At 49.0% G+C, this 22,856-nt stretch overlaps 3 protein-coding genes across 3 annotated transcripts; 2 read left to right on the forward strand and 1 right to left on the reverse strand.

Moving 5' to 3' along the window:
- Window positions 1-1,646: 1,646 nt before the first annotated feature.
- On the forward strand, window positions 1,647-3,988 carry LOC141042251 (probable uridine nucleosidase 2). The gene is made up of 7 exons (XM_073509980.1): window positions 1,647-1,840; window positions 1,953-2,068; window positions 2,160-2,219; window positions 2,370-2,660; window positions 2,776-2,872; window positions 3,245-3,352; window positions 3,474-3,988. Exons 1-7 carry the CDS (start codon window positions 1,780-1,782, stop codon window positions 3,719-3,721), a joined length of 981 nt encoding a protein of 326 aa, XP_073366081.1. The 5' UTR covers window positions 1,647-1,779; the 3' UTR covers window positions 3,722-3,988.
- LOC109739975 (RAP domain-containing protein, chloroplastic) lies at window positions 3,966-7,150 on the reverse strand. Its single transcript, XM_073509979.1, has 3 exons — window positions 5,327-7,150; window positions 5,106-5,188; window positions 3,966-4,403 (listed from the first exon to the last, which is right to left on the reverse strand). The coding sequence occupies exons 1-3, from the start codon at window positions 7,080-7,082 to the stop codon at window positions 4,332-4,334; spliced, it is 1,911 nt and encodes a 636-aa protein (XP_073366080.1). The 5' UTR covers window positions 7,083-7,150; the 3' UTR covers window positions 3,966-4,331.
- A 4,385-nt stretch (window positions 7,151-11,535) lies between these two features.
- Window positions 11,536-19,044, forward strand: LOC109739974 (F-box/FBD/LRR-repeat protein At3g14710). Its single transcript, XM_020299028.4, has 3 exons — window positions 11,536-12,555; window positions 18,181-18,324; window positions 18,435-19,044. Exons 1-3 carry the CDS (start codon window positions 11,608-11,610, stop codon window positions 18,798-18,800), a joined length of 1,458 nt encoding a protein of 485 aa, XP_020154617.1. The 5' UTR covers window positions 11,536-11,607; the 3' UTR covers window positions 18,801-19,044.
- Window positions 19,045-22,856: the final 3,812 nt, after the last annotated feature.

A 22,856-nucleotide genomic window follows, 5' to 3' on the forward strand; every position in this document is an offset into this window, starting at 1 on the left:
GGAGACGTATCACTCACCTCGCGAAACCGTGAATCCATCTGTCGCGCCAGAACAAGACCTTCGCTCCGTTCCCAACCTTAATATTGACCAAGCTATCGAACACTTGTCTCGCTTCCTTGTCCACAATCTGTGGAATTCCTTGCCATGGTCTCTCTAGATCCACTCTCCTCAACCATTCCCATCTGACCCGCAGAGCGAGTGCTTGGGTTTGCAAGTCTTTAACTCCCAAGCCCCCGTAGCATGTCGACCTACAGATTTTTCTCTAGGCCACCAAGCATTGACCACCATTCACCTTTTCCTTGGCCGTCCAAAAAATGCTCTCATCCATTTATTGAGCTCCTCGTAAACCCATAAAGGCGCGTTCATCACCAAGAAGTGATGTATCGGCCTCGCGGACATGATCGACTTGACAAGAATCAGCCTGCCCGGTCTTGTGATCAAACCTCTTTGCCATGCCGGAACCACTTTCTTCACGCGATCAAGCATAGGCTGCCATTCGTTCTTAGTAAGCTGCTTAATCGCCAATTGTAGCCCAAGATACTTGCAAGGGAACTCCGACATATCACACTGTAGCATCGCAGCCACCCTTGTCTTATCAAGCTCATAACCACGAATGAGGATGGCCGAGGATTTTCTGTAGTTGACGCGAAGCCCCAAGGCTTCCCCAAATGCATCTAGTGCACAACGAACACATTGTAAGTCCTCCCTCGATGGCCTAATGAATAGGGCAACGTCGTCGACGTATATGGATATCCTCTGTACTGCCTTAATCCCGTGAAAAGAGCTGATCACCCTCTCCTCTGCCGCCTTGGTGATCATCAGTGTCAAAACGTCCATAGCAATGACGAATAGAAGCGGCGATATAGGATCGCCCTGTCTCATACCACACCCCATCGAGAAAACATCTCCGGGGACCCCGTTCACCAAAACGCGCGTGGATGCCGTTCTCAGCAGGATAGATATCCATCCAATCCCTTTATTTTCAAATCCCTTAGCCCGTAGAACTTCAAATAGGAACGGCCATGATAGGGAGTCGAAAGCCTGTGAGATGTCGAGCTTCAGAAAAAGACCGGCTTCCTTACGGTTATGTATCTTCCGTGCAACTTGACGGACGAGCAAAAAATGTCATGCAAACTCCTGGCCTTGATGAAGGCAGATTGGTTAGCCGCTACCACTTGCTTCATGTGAAGCTTCGCACGGCTGGCGAGCATCTTAGTAAAGATTTTGGCCGCACTGTGGGTTAATCTCATCGGTCTAAAGTCTCTCACTTCCATAGCATCCCGCTTCTTCGGGATCAGCACGATGTGCGCACTGTTGAGTTTACCAAGACCTTGTCCGTCCCTTTTTATTTTTTTTGCGGGAACCTCGTCCGTCCCCAACATACAGCTTACACATGACCGCCATGAGGTCGTGTTTGATGATCGGCCAAGCGCGCTGGTAAAAAGCTCCAATGAACCCGTTAGACTGTTAGCATTTAAAAAAAATACTTAGATTGTGCATGTCTGATGTGTACCCCTCTCCTAAAAAAGGATTATACTGCTCTAAAACAGGGTATGATCGTGACAAGGTTGTCCATCCGAACCATGGGTGGGATCTGGGCTGGGGCCCCGTGGATCTGCACCAGCCTCGCCTTTTTGGGATATACCGTCCGGAAAGGTCAGCAGCGCCGCTATCTCCCTCTCAAGTTGAGCTAGCCTGTGAGCGAGACGTGTACCCATCTTCTTCTCCACCTCGCTCGATCCGCCTGCGCAACCGACGCTGCCCCGATCCCGGGGATCCATGTCCATGGCCGCGGTGACCAAGAAGAAGAAGGTCATCATCGACACCGACCCAGGGATCGGTCCGTACTCCGTACCCACCCCTCTCTCATCCCTCTCACTGTTTTGTCGATCTATCCTGTCCCACCTAATCAATCTTGCATTGCAAACTCGCGGGGGGTGGACGAACCGCAGATGACGCCATGGCCATCTTCGTCGCGCTGAGGTCGCCGGAGCTGGAGGTGGTGGGCCTCACCACCATCTTCGGCAACGTCTACACCGCCCTCGCCACCCGCAACGCGCTGCACCTCGTCAGTCCACTCCACTCCCTCTCATTGACTTTCAGTTTTCTCGAATGATTCCATGTGATGCTAATCGAATCCATCTCTAGCTTGATTTCAGCTGGAGACTGCTGGGAGGACCGACATCCCCGTCGCAGAGGGGTCCCATGTAACAATCAAGGTATCTTTAATCCATTACATCATGTCTGTATGTATGTATGTATGTTTGCTTAACATCTCATTCTTCAGTTAAATGTCTGACATCTCGATCGATCAAGTGTTTGCTAACTGAAACTGAATGTCTGTGTGCTCCACCGTGAATAAAATTCAGAAAGCCACCAAGCTACGGATTGCTAGCTTCGTCCACGGTTCGGATGGCCTCGGCAACCAGAACTTCCCTCCGCCGGCCGGCAAGGCCGTAGAACAGTCCGCCGCCGCCTTCCTTGTCGAGCAGGCAAATCTCTACCCCGGCCAAATCACCGTCGTCGCCCTCGGCCCACTCACCAACCTTGCGCTGGCTGTCGAGCTTGACCCTTCTTTCCCCAAGAAGATTGGGCAGATTATTATCCTGGGTGGCGCATATTCAGTTAATGGAAATGTCAACCCTGCAGCCGAGGCAAATGTGAGTTATGTCACTAGCTTCTTGTTTCAGAGCATTGATTTACAAATTGCAAGCTGCAATTCCAACAATTCATCATCTTGCCTTCACTACTTAATTGGTTATCTTTATTGAACAGATATTTGGCGATCCTGATGCGGCTGATACAGTTTTTACCTGTGGCGCGGATATTTTGGCCATCGGAATTAACATTACGCACCAAGTACTCCTTTCTGGTAATTCTCTTGCTGCCCGGAGTTGTTATGTATCTTGTTACAGTGGTTAACAGCAACAGTGCGAACGTTTGGTTAATACTATAACATAAGGCATGAGTTCGGTTCTAGTTGTTTTACCAACTATACTAGCTTAGAAGATATCTTTTCGAAGAATAAACACACCCATTTTGACACCAAGTGCTTTGTTCGCTCGGAGTGATTTAAATTTAGTTTTCACTTGGTCTTCATTGGTAACCTTTCAACTAAAAGGTAGCCATGGATGACTACAGATAGTTAGGTTGCATAGATGTATCACCTCTTGTTGGATGAATCTATGTATGATATTAACAGTTGCCATGTATTAGAAAACATCACATTATGACATGTCTGCAGATGTCGACCGGAAGAAGCTTGAACAGTCTGATAGCAAGTATGCTCGCTACTTGAGCAATATACTGGGTTATTATTATGATTATCACATGGACGCCTACTCCATAACAGGTCAGTATGAAAGCAACCAGTCAGTACACAATTAACTTGGATGGATCACTTGATGATGAGAAGCTGAACAATTAAAGATACTTGAATGACTGATTTTGTAAGTATGATGAAATGGTTGCAGGAGTATATCTTCATGATCCCACAACTCTTCTTGCCGCCGTAGATCCGTCGCTGATGACTTACACGGAAGGAGTGGTGAGGGTTCAGACGGATGGAATCACAAAGGGTCTCACCGTTTTCGACAATACCAAGAAAACGTATGGGGAGATAACAGCGTGGTGTGGTAAGCCGACCGTGAAGGTCGCTGTCACGGTCGATGCCCCCGCTGTCGTGGAGCTCATTATGCAGAGGCTTCTCACGGACGACTGAAACATTTCGTTTGCAATGCTGCAGTCAAGATTCAAGAACATATTTGTCAATGTTGCATTATGTACTGGCTACCTTCTGGGGCTGAGATGAACCATGTGCCTCTTCTTTTGTAGTTCAACACTTGAACATTTACACTTGTAGCACAACACTTGAATATTTACACTTGTAGTCCAACACTCAAGCATTTTACACTTCAGGCAGAAAGACCAGATTATAGTTCATTTTTCAGTTCTCAATGCATATCTGAATAAATTGTTTGGTGTATAACTTCCAATGCCGTGATATCATCAAGAGTTCTCAGACAGTACAATATATGCCAACCTGATCCATCTTATGTGTTTCAGTGCTAAACAGTTCCCCCAAAACTAGCACATGATACAGAATAGTTCAGGGTATACAGATATCTCACATGCTTCCCAAACAAAACAAAAACATAACTATATCTCATCACAACGGCTTTTGACACGCTAAGCCTTCAAGCTACAGGTTGCGCACAATAAACTCCGAACCCTGCTAAGCCCTAAGCTGGATCCACCGCAAATTGCTTGGAATTCCAGCGGTGTTGTTCATGTTGGCAGCGCTCGTGGTGTCAAACGTCCAACGGTTGCACTTATTCTGCATCAATGCCTAAAATTCTCCTCAGATACTCCATTTGCTCAGACTCACCTTGAAGCTCCTCCCACTGTGATTGTCAGGGAAAACAAACTCTTAATATAACAAATATTTTCCCCTATTCAGGTAACTAAGAAAACTAATGCTGAAATCCAAGTCAGGGGTCAAATGTCCTTGAGTTCATATAAGTGCACAAAATGCAGAACAAGAACATTATTTGCCGGTACAAGTTCGTGTGAGTTCATTACAGTTAAACATGGATAACAGAGAGAAGCCTTTTCTTTTGGAAAACAAAACAAAACAAGACATTAATTTCAGACAGTGGCATATGAATTTCCTTCGCAAAACACAACAGATTAATTAATATGACACACTAATGATTCTCAGGGGAAAAAACTCTTACTATATTATCACAGTAAGTCTTAAAATAAACATTCTCACCTATTCAGAGAACTCAGAAAACTAATGCTGAAATCCAAGTCAAGCTACTAAATGTCCCTAAAGTTCATATGAGAGCACAAAATGCAGAACAAGAACTTTTTTTTTCTGTCCAACAAGTTCATGTGAGTTTACAGATAAACATGAATAATAGAGAGAAGCCATTTCTTTTGAAAAACAAAACAGAACATTGATTTGAGATGGTGGCATATGAAGTTCTGGAAGATATGACACAATATAGAGTAGTTGTGAAATTTCTTTGTAAATCGACGACAGATTAAACAATAAATTTGTAAAATTTACTAATGGTTACCATCTTCAAGGTGTAACTAACCTCTTGGTGAGACAAGGAAACTAATTTCCATCCAGCAGCGGTTATGTAACGCCTTTTAAATGCCGTGTGGCCTAATGGTGTGCCTGAAAAACAGGTACACATCTGCATTAGTTTCTGCTTTGAGATACATAATCAAGTAGGGAAACAGGAAGAAAACGAACAACCTTTTATCAGAAATGGTAAGTAAAGCTCAGAAAGCAACAAACATCAATAGAGGGTACCTAAATTCCTTGAGAAGTGTGTCGTCCCGTCTATCTCAAATGCGAGCTTCTCATCAACTAACACCGCATCGACAGTGTAACCATCCACCGTGTATTCTCTAACCCATTCATGTCCGGTACTATATAAAAGACGTCCGACATCCTTCTGAAACAAGGAGGTCGTCTTCTGATTGAACCGTTTGCTCTTCACCGCTTTTGTTATTTTCTCTTCCAGATCATCTCTTAAGCCCATATTGAGATGTGGGTATTCAAGCTTCAGAGACTGATTTGCAAGATATACCTGTGATGCAAACATTATGTCTTCCCTGTACTGATCAGAGACTCTCTGCTCTTCGTGTTGGCTCAGAGTGTTCCAGATATGGGAGAAGAATTGTCGGTCCAGTTGCCCAAGAACAGCATATGACCAAGCAATATTGCCAAGCTGATCTCGACTGAAGTTTAGCGCATGAGAACTGTTACCATATTCTTCGCTCGAAGCTTCTTTGGCAGTGGTCTGCTGCATGTCTGACGGCGATGGATCATAGACATTGCATTTGAAGCTGGCAGCATCCTGGAAAGCAGCATCAAGTGCATCGAGCAAAGGACCCGGGCATTCATCAAGAGAAGCACATCCCCAGAGGAATTGAGCAAGCTCTTGCTCCTTGAAGGTGTGCACCAGTTTTGCTGCTCTCTGGGCCAATGCCGAGAAAAGTCCTGGTGCTGACTGGCGCATGGTGGCGAATGCTCCGGCGACATTGGCGACATTCTGCGCGTTGAAATCATCAGCCTTGGAGATGGCCACGTCGGCAATCCTATCCATCTCCGGCAAGTAGAGCAGGTCGCCCCCGATCTTGGACAAGGCCCAGCAGATGTTGGACACGCCCTGCGGCGAGCACTCCGGGAGGGACATCATGGCCAGCCCCACGAGCATGGACATGTCCCTGTGCCGCGCGAAGGCCAGCCGGTGCGTCTGCACCATGGACACGGCCTCCATCCTCCTGGCGATGCGGTGGAGCGCGGTGGCGATGTTGAGCGCGGTGAGCGTCGAGGGGCTGAGGCCCTTGGCGACGGCCGCGACGACGTCGGCGGTGAGCGCCAGCACCTCCTCGGCGGTCTGCGCCTGCACGATGTCCCTGTTGAGGGCCACCTCCTTGGTCCGGTTGGACGGCGCGGCGGCGAAGCTGGAGAGCGTCTGGATGAAGCGCTCCCTGTTCCTCTGCCGCTTTTCGTCGAACAGCCCGTCCCCGAGCTGCGCCACCCGAAGGTCGAGGTCGTCCAGGGTCGCCTCCTCGTCGCTGTCGAACTCGTCTCCATCCAGCAGCGGCTCCTCGTCGGCGTCGTGCTTGCGGGGCTTCCTGCCGAGGATCTTCTTCTTCTTCTGCTTCTTCTTCTTCTTCTTCTTGGGCGGGGTGACCATGCGCTGGAGCGCCGGCGTGAGGCCCCTGGCCTCGATGGAGCGCAGCGCGGAGCGGCGCGCGCGGACGCACCAGTCGGTGCTCGCGGCGGGGAGCGGGTCGTAGTCCCCGTCGTCGTCGGACCGCGGCCGAGGGTCGGGCCCCAGGAAGTCGAGCTGCCACTGCGGCGTGGCGTCGTCCTCCTTCACGGCGGCGCGGCAGGGCGGGAGGCGAGAGGCGCATCCCCTGAGACTGAAACTGAGGCTGAGGAGGCCGGAGAAAATGGGGTGGTAGGGGTTGCTGGAGGAGAGCACGGGGAAGGTGGTGCTGCCGCCGGCGGTGCTTCGGGGGAGAGGGGTGAGGAGCGCGGCAGCGGCTTCCATTGTTGGTTGCTCGGCTCAGTCGGGGTGCGTGGCTCGAGTCTCTGGATGGATAAGGAAAATTGGGCCGCCTGGTCGGTTTTCTTGTGTTAGTCTGAAGAAAGAAGTATGGAAATCACCCCCAAATCTAATACAATGGAGCCATACCCCCTAAACTCAATTTCAGTATGATTTAGACCCTGAAGTTATTAAAACCGGATTAATGTGGCCCTATGGCGGTTTTTGTCACATCGAAGGTGGTTTTGCCCGTGTTTTGCTGATTAAGCACTGACTGGAGTAGATGAGTGGGCAAGAGTTGGTCCCACAAGTATAGACCGTGTCCCTCTTCGACGCTCTGTGCTCTAGAGGTTGTCTTCCTCGTCGGGCTCGCCCGGCCGCACCATGCGGGCGCCGTCCGAGATCACCCGACAATATATGTATGTTACGGAGCAGAGCGGCGCCCACCTCCGCAAGATGCTCATGCGCACCCTCGTTTGACAAGTACGTCGTTCATGAATGCCATTGACGCGCAAGGTTCATGCAATGCATGTGTTTAACCATCCGACCACTGGAGTTGCTGCGACAGCTGAAGCTGCCTAAGTTCGCCAACAACGGCAACTAGTGGCAGCGGCTCGCTCCTCGAGGTTGACCTCATCCTGACATCCTGCACAACTCCTTCCCGTTGGAGAACACACACCGACGCATGCGCCATGGATGCCAGCAAGGCATCGGACGCCATGGGCGCCCTCTCCTGCAGCTTGGGGCTTCGTTGGCCTCCACGGTTGCCTTGACCGAGCAACAGATTGTGCAGTTCCTCTTCAGCTTTGCGTCCTCTGTGGTCATGGATCATGCATGCTCTGGTTCCACTTCTCCGGAAGTGGGTGCCAGGGGATACCAGGCTGGCGTTCAAAACCGTCTTCAACACTTCGCTGCTCACACATTTCCACCAGGCTGTCTTCCAGCAATACGTCGCCACCGAGCAGGTCGACCCGGACTTCGCCGGTGTGGCGCTCGGGGGTGCCGGTCGACGCCGGTGCCAACGCGAGATAACCCCCATGTACGCGCGCGTGTTCTCGACTGCTCTTGGTGTGATACGTGACTAGTCGGAGTAGCGTCCGCTTGAGTAAATTGAGCTGCATGGGAAGGGCGGCACGGACGCCACCGCGATGGAGTGCGCTCTGTCTTTGGAGCTCGCCACAGGCAAGATCTTCGCCGAAAGTGCGCCAGCCGGTATGGTCGACATGGATCACGAATGCGCCAGGGACTGCATCAATTATTACGTACGTACATTCGTTCCTCCATGAGAAGCGCCTTCACCAAGGTAATGGCTAGCGGGCTCGGGAAAGAGGAGAGCACGATCTCCGGCCACCAGCATCTCAATGCTAGAAATCTCCGACAAAAATCATCTCAATGCTGAAGATAAGAGCAGGGTCTCGGGTCAAAGCTTCGAGTCATCATCATGAAACTCGAAACCCCTTATGACATGACTCAAAACCGGAATTAGTATGAGTTGACATCACTCAGGGGGTTATTAACCTGGTTTTACTAATTTCAGGGTCTAAATTAGACCAAAATCGAGTTGAGGGGGATATGGCTCTACTGGAGTGGATTTGAGGGTGGGTTCTATACCTCTTTCTAGTCTGAAAATGTGTACAGCCTTACTTCAGAAAGTTCAGAGATGTAACAAAAAAATAGGCCTGTGGCTGCTTGTTCTGAATGTGCACAAAGTAGTTTGATAATTCAAGCATGTGGTAATCAAGCGGTTAATACGGGGAACACAAAGTTTTCATAAGAATAAGAAATATAAGATCGTTTAGATCACTAAGAAATATAGCAGTGATATAGACGATCTTATATTTTTTAACAAAGGCAGTACTTACTCTTTTTTTTGATAAATTTTTTGATCTATTCATCTTCAATCATATGGCAGTACAACGAATACCAGAAATAATAAAAATTACATCCAGATCCGTAGACCACCTAGCGACGACTACAAGCACTGAAGCGAGCCGAAGGCGCGTCCCCGTCATCGCCCCTCCATCGCCGGAGTCGGGCAGAACTTGTTGTAGTAGACAGTCGCGAAGTCGTTGTGCTAAGACCCCGTAGGACCAGCGCACTAGAACAGCAACCGCCGCAGATGAAGAATAATGTAGATCAGAAGGATCCAATCCGAAGACACACGAACGTAGACGAACAGCGACGAGATCCGAGCAAATCCATCAAACTGGAAAATGCCACCTGGCACCGTTGTCGAAGTGGCTGAAGACGCGTGCTGAAGAAGTTGCTCCTTAGGTGTCGTCCAGCGGCCGGTTCCCGGGGGACCCCGGAGGTTCTAGCTCCTCCTCCCTCAGAATTGCCTGACGCCTGGCCTCACGAGCTGCCAGGGCGCCCTGCATGAGCCGATGGAAGGTGACAGCTGCATTCGGCAGGCCGAAAGGCATGCGAACGTAGCTGTAAGGAGGGTCCTCATACCGACCAGCGCGTGAAGGCCAGAAACGCTCCTGGGATGCGGCCATGTTGAGCCATGGAATGTCGATGCAGACGCGCAGCCCTCCATCCTCGCCAGATTGGGAGCTACGCCGGGTGGTGGGCGGCGGTCGCCGCGCATGGCTCTTGCCTCTTGAAGCTTCTCGGTTGCCTTGGTGATGAACTCCTGAGCACCAGGCGCTCCATGCCTTGTGCCCTCATGAGGGAAGCGTTCGGCGAAGCACGCCTCCACTTGGTGCCCGAGCGACTCCCTCGTGACATTGGCTAGGTCAGATGCCCTCCAGAAGAGAGGCCCCGAGCCCAGCCCGAGGAGGGCGCCGGGCGCGCCTTCCTATGTGAGGGAGGGAGGCGCCCCGTCCATGGGCGCAGGTCCTGAGGTGGTGCCGCTGGAAACGCCGCTCTCCTGAGGCCCTTGGTGGAGTAGTTCCTTCTTCTTCTTGGGGACAACCTCAGGAGGGTACAAGGTGCCTTCGTTGTCTGGGTCTTCGGCCACTGCAGCCTGGTAGGCGCGCTCGAGAGAGCACACCGCGTCCTTCTCTTCGCAGGCGATCGTGATGACGCCGCAGCTTCCTGGCATCTTGAGGACATTGTAGCCGTGATGAGTCACTGCCATGAACTTGGCCAGGGCCGGATACCCAAGGATGGCATTGTATGGCAGGCGAATGTGGGCGACGTCGAAGTCGATGAGCTCGGTGAGGTAGTTGTCGCGCTTGCCGAAGGTGACAGGGAGGCGGATCTGCCCTATCGGGATGGTCGAGCCGTCGGTCACTCCTGAGAAGGGCTTGATAGGCTGTAGCTGATCATATGGCACCTGGAGGCGGTCGAACGTCTCGACGGATAGGACATTGAGCCCTGCACCGCCGTCGATGAGGGTCTTGGTGACTTGGACGTTGCTGATGATGGGGGAGCAGAGTATCGAGAGGGCACCGACAGTTGAAAAAAAGTTCATCAACTTTTCCAAAAAGTTCCTCTGATTTGATAAATAGTTCATGGAATTTGAAAATTCTTCATCCAATTTGAGAAAAGTTAATTGAATTTGAAAAAAAGTTCACTTCATTTTGAAAAGGTTCATCGTATTTGAAAAAGAGTTCATCGAATTTGAAAATTCTTCATCACATTTGAAAAAAAAGTTCATTGGATTTGAGAAAAGGTTCATCGATTTTGAGAAAAGTTCATTGTATTCAAAATAGTTTTTCGAATTTGAAAAAAAAGTTCATCAAATCAAAAAAAGTTCATCGAATTTAAAAAAAGTTCATCGAAATGAAAAAAAAGTTCATCGAATTGAAAAAAATCACCATTTGTTAAAAATAGTTCACTAAAAATAGGAAAAAGTTCATTGATTTTGAAAACAAAAGTTCATCAAATTTGAAAAGAAAAACACCATCGATTTGAAAAAAGTTCACGCATTTAAGAAATGAAAAAAACGAAAAAATCGATGAGGGAATAAACCAGGAAGAAGAAAGAAAGAAAAAATAGAAAACGAAAATGGAAAAAAGGAATAAAGCAAAACGAAAAAAAGAAAACAATAGCAAGGAATGAAAGTAATAAAGAGTTGAATCGTAGCATAACGCGCTTCCTGGCTTGGTGGTTGTACGAACGATGCTGCGCAAGTGAGGTCGCTGGTTCGATTCTCATTTAGCGCGCCTATTTTTTGCGTACAAAAAAGCAGAGTGATGGGCCGGCCCACCGCGCGGCGCTGCAGGCGCCCGTTTGTAAATTTGCCTATAACGGACGCCTGCAGCGCTAAATAGGAAACGCCCGTTTAGCCGTCAGCCCACGTATTATTCAGACTATTAATGGGCTGCATATTGGCCTATATTAAAAAAATGGGCTGTGTCGTGCCGGCACGTGTGCCCAGCCTCCAGGCCCAGGCATGGCTCTAGGCGGGGCCACGTGCCGGGCTGGATGACGGGCCGGCCTGCCAGGCACGGCCAGTTGGCCAGGTTTGGCTCTGAATATCGAATAGACTTTTTGGGTTTCTTTCACACCACAAAGACACAGCCGCCACTCTACTGCCCACTCCATTCCCCATTCCTCCAGTCCGGCCAAAACCCTCGCCGCCATGGCCGTGGTCGTCGTGGATGTCCTGCGCTGGTTCCCCGGAGGCGAGGCCATCTTCAGGGCCAATGAAGCCTCGCTCTCCGCCGCCACCGGCCACTACGACGGCGAGGACCGCATCAGCGCCCTCCACGACGACCTCCTCCGGGACATCGTGTCCCGCCTCCCCGCCAAGGACGCCGCCCGCACCGCCGCGCTCGCCTCCCGCTGGCGCCATCTCTGGCGCTCCACGCCGCTCGTCTTCCACGACCTCCACCTCCTTCCGTCCAGCGACCCCTGGCACATCGCCGCCGTCGACCGCGTCCTCGCCGGCCACCCGGGCCCCTTCTCCACCGTCAGCATCTGCTACTGCAACTTCGGGTGCCACGACCGCGAGCTCGCCGAGTGGCCGCGCCTCCTCGCCGCCAAGGGTGTCCGGGACCTCGTCCTCGTCAACATGCACGCCGACATCGAACGCGTCCCCGCCATCCCCGATTTCCCCGCCGACGTCCTCCGATGCGCCTCGCTCCGCCGCCTCTTCCTGGGGTTCTGGAAATTCCCCATCACCGGCATCGTCCCACCCGCCGGCGTCGGCAGCGCCGCTGACGGGTTCCCACACCTCCAGGAGCTCAGCTTGTTCGGCAGCGGCATGCCCAACAGCCGCGACCTCGACCACCTGCTCGCCCGCAGCCCCGTTCTCGACACCCTCGCCATCGTATTCAGCATGATGTTCGAGCGCGTCCACCTCCGCAGCCAGAGCCTCAAGTGCGTGCTCCTCCGGCGTTGCTTAGTGGAGGAGGTCGCCGTCTTGAACTCCCCGCTCCTGGAGCGCCTCGTTATGTGGAAACTCGTCGTCAGTGAAGACGATTCGGTGGCTGTGACGGTCAAGATTGCTGCTGCGCCCAAGCTGCGGGTGCTCGGCTACCTAGAGCCAAGAATTCACCAGCTGCAGATTGGCGACAATGTCATCAAGGTACTACCTTCAGTTCCCATGCATCTCACTTTCACTGAAGAGTGATGACATCCCATACATCCCATCCACGTTTTGACAGGGCGTAACGGAGAAAAAGGGGGTCTGGTGCGAAATAACAAATTAATCCCTCAATATGACCATTGACAATTAGGAAAACAAAATTGCGTTATGTATTCTTTGAAGAACTATGTCTTAATATTTTTGGCAGTACAAAATTGCTTGAAGAATATCTTATCAAAAAGCAATTCTCAAAACTCAGAAATACTACTCCCTCCCTCCCAAAACAAGTGCCGCAGATTTAGTACAAACTACAAAGTAGGGAGTACATTATTTAGCAAAAACGTGCTTCTAGCATTTTTGGTACAAAAGTTCTTCTGAAGCAAGCGTCTCCAAAATGTCATTTGATTCTTTAGCCGAAAATTAGCATGTATTTAAACAAAACGTAGAAACAAAAAGGGATGAAACAACCTTCGATTCATTTGGGAAGATGACCATGTGGCAGCCGGAGTCCGGAGGCAACATGTGACGCTCTAGTAGTCTGGTTCAGGGTCTGGTCCGGTTGCTCCTCTTGAATCGGTGACCAAGCGCTCCGGATCTGGCCTCCAACTCGAATCGGAGCATCCAAGTTGCAGATAGGAAGCAAGTAACAATTAATTATGAAGAATCAAAGAGATATGAGAAATCGAGAAGAAAATACCGGATAAATAGATCGCGGAGGGTACTTATTCATTGCAACGACGGATTTATTTTGGAAAAACCGTGAAGGAATTAATCCACGGGAGCTGTGATTGTGCTATTAGATTATTGGAAGAGGAAGAGACTTGTGCTTCATACTTGTGCTGGTCGCTGGAAGAATCAGAGATAGGAGGACGGAACTCTGAAAAAATATGAAGGGAATGAGGAACTAAAATGTTGATGAAAGTGAAGAAATAAATGAAAAGAATAAAAACTGAGAGATAATGACTAAAAATGGACTGAATAATCAAATAAGAAAATTAATAGATACGAGAAACTGATTTAAGTGAATAAAACCCAGATATTGAAACTGATTTTTAGTGCTTTAGTGGCTTGTAAGAAGGAATCGGTCATGATCTGGTTATAAGTGGTAAGCTATCATGATGTTTTATCTTCTTGGTCTCTCTCAGAGGTAGCCGGTATGTAGATTGCAATTGCAGGTTGCTTTCCAGCTTGCCTTTTTTACAAGCCTATGATGCTGGTGCGTGCATTGTCTTGATAGTCATCCTTTTCCCAGTTAGCAGTTTGTATCTGAAAGCTATGTATAAATTCAACAGCATGACAAAATCTGAAGATGAAGTTGCTTTGTGTAACTTGCAGATCTTTTGCTAAGACGTAGTTCAGCAGGAAAGCTTGATATTAATGCTGTCCAAATCCATCTCTCAACTACATGTTTGTTTACTGTCTGCTTTTTCCGGGGACTGTGACATAATGTTTTTTGTGTAATCTACCCTTCTCTTAACTCCAGAACGAACAATCTGTATTGGCTAGCATACAAATTCATCAATTTTCTTATAGATTATTTTTTTTGCATGCCGTTTTGCTCTATCATCATTTGTAACTAGCCTTGAGGCTTGAGTGTGACGCCCCCGATTTGACCGCACACTAATCATACACGCAAATGTGTACGATCAAGATCGATGACTCACGGGAAGATATCACAACACAACTCTAGACACAAATTAAAATAAAACAAGCTTTATATTACAAGCCAGGGGCCTCGAAGGCTCGAATACATAAGCTCGAAAACACAAGAGTCAGCGGAAGCAATAATATCTGAGTACAGACATAAGTTAAACAAGATTGCCTTAAGAAGGCTAGCACAAAAGTAGCAACGATCGAAAAGGCAAGGCCTCCTGCCTGGGACCTCCTAACTACTCCTCGAAGCCGAACTCCACGTAGAATCATCCTCGGGATCTCTAGCTCCTGGACTCCAGCATCTGGTTGCGACAACCAGGTATAGAACGGTGAAAAGAGGGAGAAAAGCAACCGTGAGTACTCATCCAAAGTACTCGCAAGCAAGGAGCTACACTACATATGCATGGGTATATGTGTAAAGGGCCATATCGGTGGACTGAACTGCAGAATGCCAGAATAAGAGGGGGATAGCTAATCCTGTCGAAGACTACGCTTCTGGCCACCTCCATCTTGCAGCATGTAGGAGAGAGTAGATGGTAAGTTCACCAAGTAGCATCGTATAGCATAATCCTACCAGGCGATCCCCTCCTCGTCGCCCTGTTAGAGAGCGATCACCGGGTTATGGGCACTTGGAAGGGTGTGTTTTATTAAGTATCCAGTTCTAGTTGTCATAAGGTCAAGGTACAACTCCGGGTCGTCCTTTAACCGAGGGACACGGCTATTCGAATAGATAAACTTCCCTGCAGGGGTGCACCACATAACCCAACATGCTTGATCCCATTTGGCCGGACACACTTTCCTGGGTCATGTCCGGCCTCGGAAGATCAACACGTCGCAGCCCTACCTAGGCACAACAGAGAGGTCAGCACGCCGGTCTAAATCCTATGGCGCAGGGGTCTGGGCCCATCGCCCATTGCACACCTGCACGTTGCGAGGGCGGCCGGAAGCAGACCTAGCAACCTCCATTACAAAGGAAGTCACGTTACGCGGTCCAATCTGGCGCGTGCCGCTCAGTCGCTGACGTCACGAAGGCTTCGGCTGATACCACGACGTCGAGTGCCCATAACTGTTCCCGCGTAGTTGGTTAGTGCGTATAGACCAAATGGCCAGACTCAGATCAAATACCAAGATCTCGTTAAGCGTGTTAATTGATGTAACCGCGGACACCGACCAGGGCTAGGCCCACCTCTCACCTAGGCGGGCTCAACCTCCCCTGTCTCTCCGCCACAAAGATCCACCCAGAGGGCCATCGGGACAAAGGTCCTTTCAGCCCCCAATCCGTGAATCACTCGCGGGTACTCCTCGAGCCGACCCGACTTTAGTCACCACATGTATCATGTATAAAGTATATAGTATATACCTGTGATCACTTTGCACCTCCCGAAGTGATCACGGCCCAGTAATATAGCACAGCAGACGGACAAGAAGGTAGGGCCATAGATGGAATACTAGCATCCTATACTAAGCATGTAGGATTGCAGGTAAAGGTAACAACAGTAGTAGCAAGGACAGGCTATGCATCAGAATAGGATTAATCGGAAAGCAGTAACATGCTACACTACTCTAATGCAAGCAGTGTAGAGAAGAATAGGCGATATCTGGTGATCAAGGGGGGGCTTCCCTGGAAGCCCAGCCGAGAAGGAGGGGTCGTCAACACCGTAGTCGTACTGGGTAGCAGCGGTGTCGGTCTCGGTGTCTAGCGAGAGAAGAGGGGGAAGAAACAATAAATACAATGCAAACAAATGCATAACGATGCATGACAAAGCAAACAGTGGTGTTAGGTGTGCCCTAACGTGGTAAGAGGTGATACCGGCGAAGGGGGGAAACACCCGGGAAAGTATCCCCGCCGTTTCGCGTTTTCGGACAAATGAACCGGAGGGGGAAAGTGGCGTGTTTGCTATGCTAGGGATGTGTGGCGGACGAATGGGCTGCTTATTCGGATTCGTCTCGTCGTTCTGAGCAACTTTCATGTACAAAGTATTTTCATCCGAGCTACGGTTTATTTTATATGATTTTTTAAAGTTTTAAATCTTTTTTAGAAATTATTTAATTAATTTAATTCAACCTTATCCAGAATAGTGTTTGCCGACGTCAGCATGACGTCAGCAGTCAACAGGGCGTTGACTGGGTCAAACTGACGTGTGGGACCCACCTGTCATACTCTGATTAATTAACTAACAGTTAATTAGGTTAATTAGTGATTGGATTAATCTAATTATGATTAATTAAGTTAATTAATTAATATATTTTCTTATTCTCTTTTTTTAAAATGTTCTGGGGGCTAGGCCCCACATGTCATTGGCCCGAGGCCATAGTGGGTTCGGTACTGCGGGCGCTGGGCGCTGGGCGCAGCCCGAACGGGCGCATGCCCAAGGGCGCGGGGAAGGGCGGCGGAGGCTGCAACCCGCCCGGGTGCGGGACGAGGCCGGAGGCGGGAGGGGCTGCGGCGGCAGGAACGTAGCCGGCGAGCGAACTGCGCGGGCGCGGAGCCGCTGCGTGGCGGCGCGGGCTCGCAGCGGGCGAGACTCGGCGGCGGGGCGAGGTGTCCGGTGGCCAGGGGCGGAGTGGAGCAGCCGCGGGGTCGCGGGCGCGACCGGCCGAAACGGGCGCGGCCGGCCGAAGCGGGCGCGGCCTGGCACTGCCCGGCGGAGGAGGACGCGGCCCGGCGTGGGCAGCGGTGGGGCGCTGGCGCCGATGAAGCAAGATGCAAACGGCGAGGCGCGCGGTTGCAGGGCGTGTGCGGGCATTGGGGGAAGAGGAGAAGGAGGGGTTCCTCACGGGGGGTTGTAGGGTCAGGGGCAACGGGGGACGAGGAGGAGGTCGGGGACGACGACGACGTGGAGGAGGCGGTCCGGTGAGGAGGGGCTTGACGAATCCGGCGAGGGCGGTGACGTGCGCGGTCGTCGGGGCTGAGGACGGGGACGACGAGGTCCAGCAGCGACGGGGTGGCGACGGCGAGCATGGGGCGCGGTGTCGGGGTGGCGACGGCGAGGCGCGCTCGGGATCGGGCCCCAATGCCCCGATCCGATCTGGATCGGGGGAGGGAGGCAGAGGAGGAGTGGGACGAGGGAGAGGGAGTGGGGGCGAGTGGGAGTAGTGGGGGGTTAGGGTTTCGGGCGAGAGGGGATAAGGTGAGTGTGTGGCGTGGTTGGGCCTTTGCCCAGTTGGGCTGGCAACTAGGCCACGGTTGGCCCAGTGGTTTGTGTTTTTTTCTTTTGCTTTATTTTATTTCTTTTCTTTTAGTTATTTTCCTTTCTGTTTTAAATGATTTTAAAATATTTAGGCAATTTCTAAAAATGAGTTTTCTCCACAATAATTACCTAGGCATTTAACTGCACACTCCGAACATTTTTATTTTAATGTTTGAAAACTTTTGTTGTTTGCCATATTTTGAATTGATTTTTGAATCGGTTTTGAACTAACGAAAGATTAGCAACAGTAACGGAGGTGACGTGGCATCATTAGCAGAGTTTTACTGTCGCATAATTATCCGGGCGTCACATTGAGTTTTAGGACTTTTTTTTGGCTCAATGCCGAAATGTGCTAATATTTTATTTCCGTGCAAATTTGCTGTATTGCGCTATAGGATTACTGTTTATTTCAATTGAACACATTTTCGTCTCTGTTTTATTGGGTGTTTATATCAGGGTGTTTGTTTCTAGCACCTAAAACTTGTTGATTTGCACTGGCTGATTTTTCTCTTTTTGATGGGTCAGATTAGGCCTTTCTCATTTCTATCTAGCGGTATGGCAAGAAGAGATGGATTTATACCCTCTTTCATGAGTTCTTATTTTTAGTCCAGTGCACCTTACCACACAATCTTTTTTCCTTCAGTTTCGTCGGTTTCTTAGTTTCATTTTCGTTCTCTCGGTTTAAGTTTCAATCTATTCTGTTCCTCAGTTTAATCAGTTTCATTATCCTCATACTTGCATGGGTGTATGATTTCTTTCCTTTTGGTGCATCGCATTGCAGCCTGACACGAAGGTGAGCCCAAGCACCATGGTTCCGAGTGTCAAGATTCTGGCCTTGAAGGTGAACTTTGGTGTCTTTGAGGAGGTCAGCATGCTGGCCAGCTTCCTCAGATGCTTCCCCAACGTCGAAACGCTGCACATCGAGGTGACAACAATTTGTTCATTCAGTCTCAATTTGGCATTCATATCGCCGTCAATTATATTTGGCTGTAAGGTGATTGAACTACTGTTGACTGCTATATATGACTTTTGCAGTCGGTCATAACCGATGAACCCACTGGAAGGCACCATGCCAGGTTCTGGCGAGAGCTCCGTCCTATCAAATGCCTGAAGTCGCATGTCAAGAAGATGATGATCCATGAGTTCCGTGGGGAGCAAAGCGAAATCAACTTCCTGAAGTTCGTCGCCGGGAGTGCAGAGAAGCTGGGGACTTTGCTTCTGGCGATTACTGAAGAAATGTTTGCTTCGGCGGATGAGGTGTGTAAGGTGATGATCAAAGTGGCGGCTCTGTCGCGTATGCCATGGGCCTGCAAGGGCACTACACAGGTGGCGGGGCCTAAAGTGGATGGCTGGAGCTTCCGCGAAGCATCTGATCTCTCTGTTAACGACCCTTTCGAGTGATGCACTTGATCCTAGGCTTTCAAGGTATCATGTACTCTTGTATGCGCTGGCCAGTGGACACTCCCTTCATTTTGTGGGCATGGGTGCTGGTAAGAAATGGTAGGTTTCAGGTTAGCATGAGTAGCTGCAGGTGCTGAAGTTAGCAGAAACTACTGCATGGTGATCAACATAGATCTGTGTTTGATGGAGGTTATTAGGAGTTGAGACTTGATATTGCTTACTATCCTATCATCTTTCGTCGTAATGCTCCTATTTTATCTTGTTCAGTTCAGCGCTATGCAGGGGAAAAGTTGGAACTCTGCCAATTCAACTACCTTGTGTTTGTCCTGCTATCTAGCTTGCATTATTGATAGCACTTGTTTTATTTACTGCACGAAGCTTGCTTTGTGTTGATTTATGCTCCTTTTGGACTGAGCTCAGTAGCAAGCTTTTTTTCTTCTGAATGTTACAACAGTAGATATACCCTACGCCTTCCCTGTTAGATTTAGAAGGGGGGGGGGGGGGGGGGGCTACTGACATGTGGGCTCAGCTTATAGCAATATGTAGAGAAGTGAATCTTTCCTGAGCAAGATGATAGATAAGTTTGCTGTTAGATATTTGTATTTGACTTTGAAAACTGATCAGGTAGAGTATGGCCTCACAGAAATATGTGGTATGCTAGAATTTCTCTAAGAAGTTTTCATTTGGCTAATTTTTTAAAATAGTGTGTTAACTAGGGTCAATCTTGCAAAATAAAATAAAATTTGGAAAGGTAAAGATACTAGGAAATTGTAGAGCATTAGTTTTGTAATTGCATTGTAGCAAAAGTTATATGGGGTCTTGTGAAAAGTGTGACTGGTATGAGCAACATTCGTAGCAAGATAGATGAATTAAGTGGCAGGATAGAGAGTTTTCCAAAAGAGCAGAGAGGAAGGTGGTGGCTGTGGGTGTGGCAACAGTTATCTCAACTTCATGGAGAGCTAGAAATTCTGCTACCTTAAATCATGTATACCCTCATGGTCCTAGTGTGTTTTCCTTCCAATTTGCTTATTGATGTCCTATTGGTCTGAAAAATGCAGAGAAGCGATCAACAAACACTTCGTGTCGTGGCCGTGGGCCCGTGGCAGCGTTGCTAATTAGATTTGCTAGTTTTGTTATGGCCGGGACTGTAATAATTCTACTGTAACATTTCCTGATCTTGCGGAGTCGTGTGCCATACGTCGACCCTGTGGAGTGAATTTTTACACGGGTACCATGGTAGAGTACAGGTGGTCTGGTCTATTATAATTTAAAACCCTGAGAGAGGGTTGAATGATGTTTATCGGTTTCCTATCTTATGAAATACTAGCAAACATACCCGTGCGTTGCCATGGGCTTTTCGAATGTTTTACTGGTTGCATATGTAAACATAAGGCATATCAAATTTGTGTAAAAAAGATAGTCACGGGATAACAGAACAATGTTGCTCTGGTTGTATTTGTTCCGGCAGTTTTATCTCCTCTTCCATTAGTTCCAAATTTCCTCGACACACATCCTTTTTCTCGTACCCCACCGACAAGACATAATTTGCTCTTCCCTCACCCTCTTTTATCTCGTCCTACTCCTTGCTCTAGCCTTGGTATCATCACTCTATGTCACTCCATACAATTTCATCGTGACATGATAAGCTAGCTCTTACTATGCTTGTCATTTGTTATTTTTATGGATTAGTAACACTCATATGTAGGTGTGTGTTTATCAGCTATTTGGATTTTGGACTATCAGGCCATTCAAATAAATGCTTCCTATGATTTTCTTGAACTAAGGTCAAAGCAAGCGTAATATTATTTGAACTCTTACTAAAATCTGATGATGATATTTAGAAACTGAAGATAGTTCCATCACTACATGCTTGCACACCAAATAGAATTTGAACCACAGATACATACGAAAAAATAATATAAGTGCATATTGGATGCCATACCATTTATTTCCAAATTCATAGTGAACTTTTCAGAACAAGTATTGAAACCATTTGTCTTTCTTTCAAAATTTGAAAATTCATTGACAAACTCCGATGTCTTTCTCCCACTTCGCTACATACATAGAGATCATCATGTACATTTCTCCACATGTAAGTGTCGCCCAAAACACAAATAGGTAAAGTTTGATGATGGTCTTCACCCTCCTTCACTACTTCTCTATTTGGTCTTCACATGTGCCTTCGGGCTTCGGCTCGCCCACCTTTGTTTCCTATGTGGGTATTTCTTCCAACTCCAAACAATTGTTGCTGAGTTCTCATTGTTTACTACGAGAAAAGGTACACGTGAAGGGCAAAAATTGATATAGGTAATCAAGGAGGACATGTGACAATCACAATATCCCTGCAAATAAGGACTGCGGTAGGACAATTGATTCTTAATGTAGGACATGTGCCGGTCAAGATATTATTTGGACACATCCCCCACTTTGATCCGTAACAAGCACATCTCGATGGGTGACTTCCAGCGCACAAATTAATATCCTATTTGATCCCAGCACAAATACAAGGTTGTAAGAATTAAGACCTCATACCCGTACATCTTTTTATTATAAGTGTTTGAATCACTATTTGCTTGTTGATCCGGTCAAAAGTTGGATTTGACACTTTGACAAAATTTTGCTAGAGACCATCACTTCCAGGGAATCTTCCTCTCATGGGTTCGATAACACAGAGTCACCTCTAGGAAAATAGGTGCGAAATACACTTTTCTGTTTCATTACCAGATTAATAAAATGAGGTATCATAGATCAGTGCCATGATATGGCCGGTCAATGCAGCATACGATCCATCTTTTTCTTACGTGCACAGATTTACTTTATTATTTCTCTGTGGGGTGATTGATTCTATTTTTTATTTTATTTGACTCCTTTTTTAGTTTCTAAAGGGAGGGATTGTAAAAATCTGGCGCCACAACAGCTATCTCATTTCCATCATCCTCCATTGACTTTCGGTCTCGTTGTAGTGTATCCAGGAATAAGTATCTAGGGAGAACATGAGCTCTCTCAGAGCTTAGCCACTGTCAGCCGTCAGATTGTTCTTTTGATGCGTTTCAGGCCGTCGGATCTCGCCCTAGGATTGCCTCAGCCGTCGGATCGAGCCCGGGACACTGCTACAATGAACAGTTTCACTTCGCGGTAAATATCTGCTACCACCGCCGGTTAATATAGCACCCCGCCGAGGGCAATCTTGGGATTTCACATAGGCCGGTGGAACATGCCCTTTACCGATTCGCTGCCTCTCGCTGCCTCCTCCCCAATCGAAGAGACGCGTAGGGTTCGACCTCTCCTCGCTTCTCTCCCGCATGTCTCTCTCTCTCTCTCTCTCTCTCTCTCTCTCTCTCTCTCTCGCAGTCGTCGCCGCCAGCCATCCTCCCCATCGCCCCCTTCGCCCCGTCATCTCCCACTCGCTCCACCCCTCTCGCAGTCGTCGCCGCTAGCCATCTCGTAGGATGGAGACGCTGGCCGCCTCCATCTCCTCTCTGTCGCCGTCTGAGCCAGATGCGGCCGCAGTCTGCCGGCGCCGCAGGCGGAGGAGACGCACCTAGGTGGAGCCTTCTTCATCACACGCGGCAGCCGGCGTAGCTCTGCCTCCCACACCCCCATCATCTCCGCCACACCCCGTCGCCGTACACGGAGGGGGAGGAGTGGTGGCCGGCAGAGATCTGCCTCCTTCATCCAGGTCACGATGGAGAAGGAGCGGTTGGAGGTGGTGGCTGGTAGATCTGGCCGCAGCCGACTCCGACGCTGGCTGGCCCATCGCTCAAGGTGAGCCGTCTCACCGCGCAGAACGCCTCTCTCCGTCGATCTCCCATCATTGCTCACTTCCTACCTAACCGCATTTTCTCTTCCTCTAAGCAACCTTGTAGGAGGAGTCCGGAGCACCGCAACACTGCACAAGATGGTATTCCACGAGGACGTCAAGCCGAGATGGGCTGCTGCTCCCTCCACGGCGAGTCAGAGACTGACACCACGAGCTCGAGCACTATGGCTGCCACTCCCTCCATGGCCGAATCAGAGTCAAAAAAGGGGGCTAGGGACTCTTGGCTTATCTCTCCT

Source organism: Aegilops tauschii, chromosome 3 (assembly GCF_002575655.3).
Source record: "Aegilops tauschii subsp. strangulata cultivar AL8/78 chromosome 3, Aet v6.0, whole genome shotgun sequence".
In the NCBI taxonomy this organism is placed as follows: Eukaryota; Viridiplantae; Streptophyta; class Magnoliopsida; order Poales; family Poaceae; genus Aegilops; species Aegilops tauschii.

Bases quoted from the DNA above. Each gene is read 5' to 3' on its own strand.
- LOC109739975 (XM_073509979.1), bottom strand. From the start codon at position 7,082: ATGGAAGCCGCTGCCGCGCTCCTCACCCCTCTCCCCCGAAGCACCGCC. The intron at 5,189-5,326 runs GTACCCTCTATT...CCTGTTTTTCAG, and splicing joins ACACTTCTCAAGGAATTTAG to GCACACCATTAGGCCACACG. The intron at 4,404-5,105 runs GTTAGTTACACC...TGACAATCACAG, and splicing joins TTTCCTTGTCTCACCAAGAG to TGGGAGGAGCTTCAAGGTGA.
- LOC141042251 (XM_073509980.1), top strand. From the start codon at position 1,780: ATGTCCATGGCCGCGGTGACCAAGAAGAAGAAGGTCATCATCGACACC. The intron at 1,841-1,952 runs GTCCGTACTCCG...GACGAACCGCAG, and splicing joins CGACACCGACCCAGGGATCG to ATGACGCCATGGCCATCTTC. The intron at 3,353-3,473 runs GTCAGTATGAAA...AAATGGTTGCAG, and splicing joins GGACGCCTACTCCATAACAG to GAGTATATCTTCATGATCCC.
- LOC109739974 (XM_020299028.4), top strand. From the start codon at position 11,608: ATGGCCGTGGTCGTCGTGGATGTCCTGCGCTGGTTCCCCGGAGGCGAG. The intron at 12,556-18,180 runs GTACTACCTTCA...ATCGCATTGCAG, and splicing joins TTGGCGACAATGTCATCAAG to CCTGACACGAAGGTGAGCCC. The intron at 18,325-18,434 runs GTGACAACAATT...TGACTTTTGCAG, and splicing joins TCGAAACGCTGCACATCGAG to TCGGTCATAACCGATGAACC.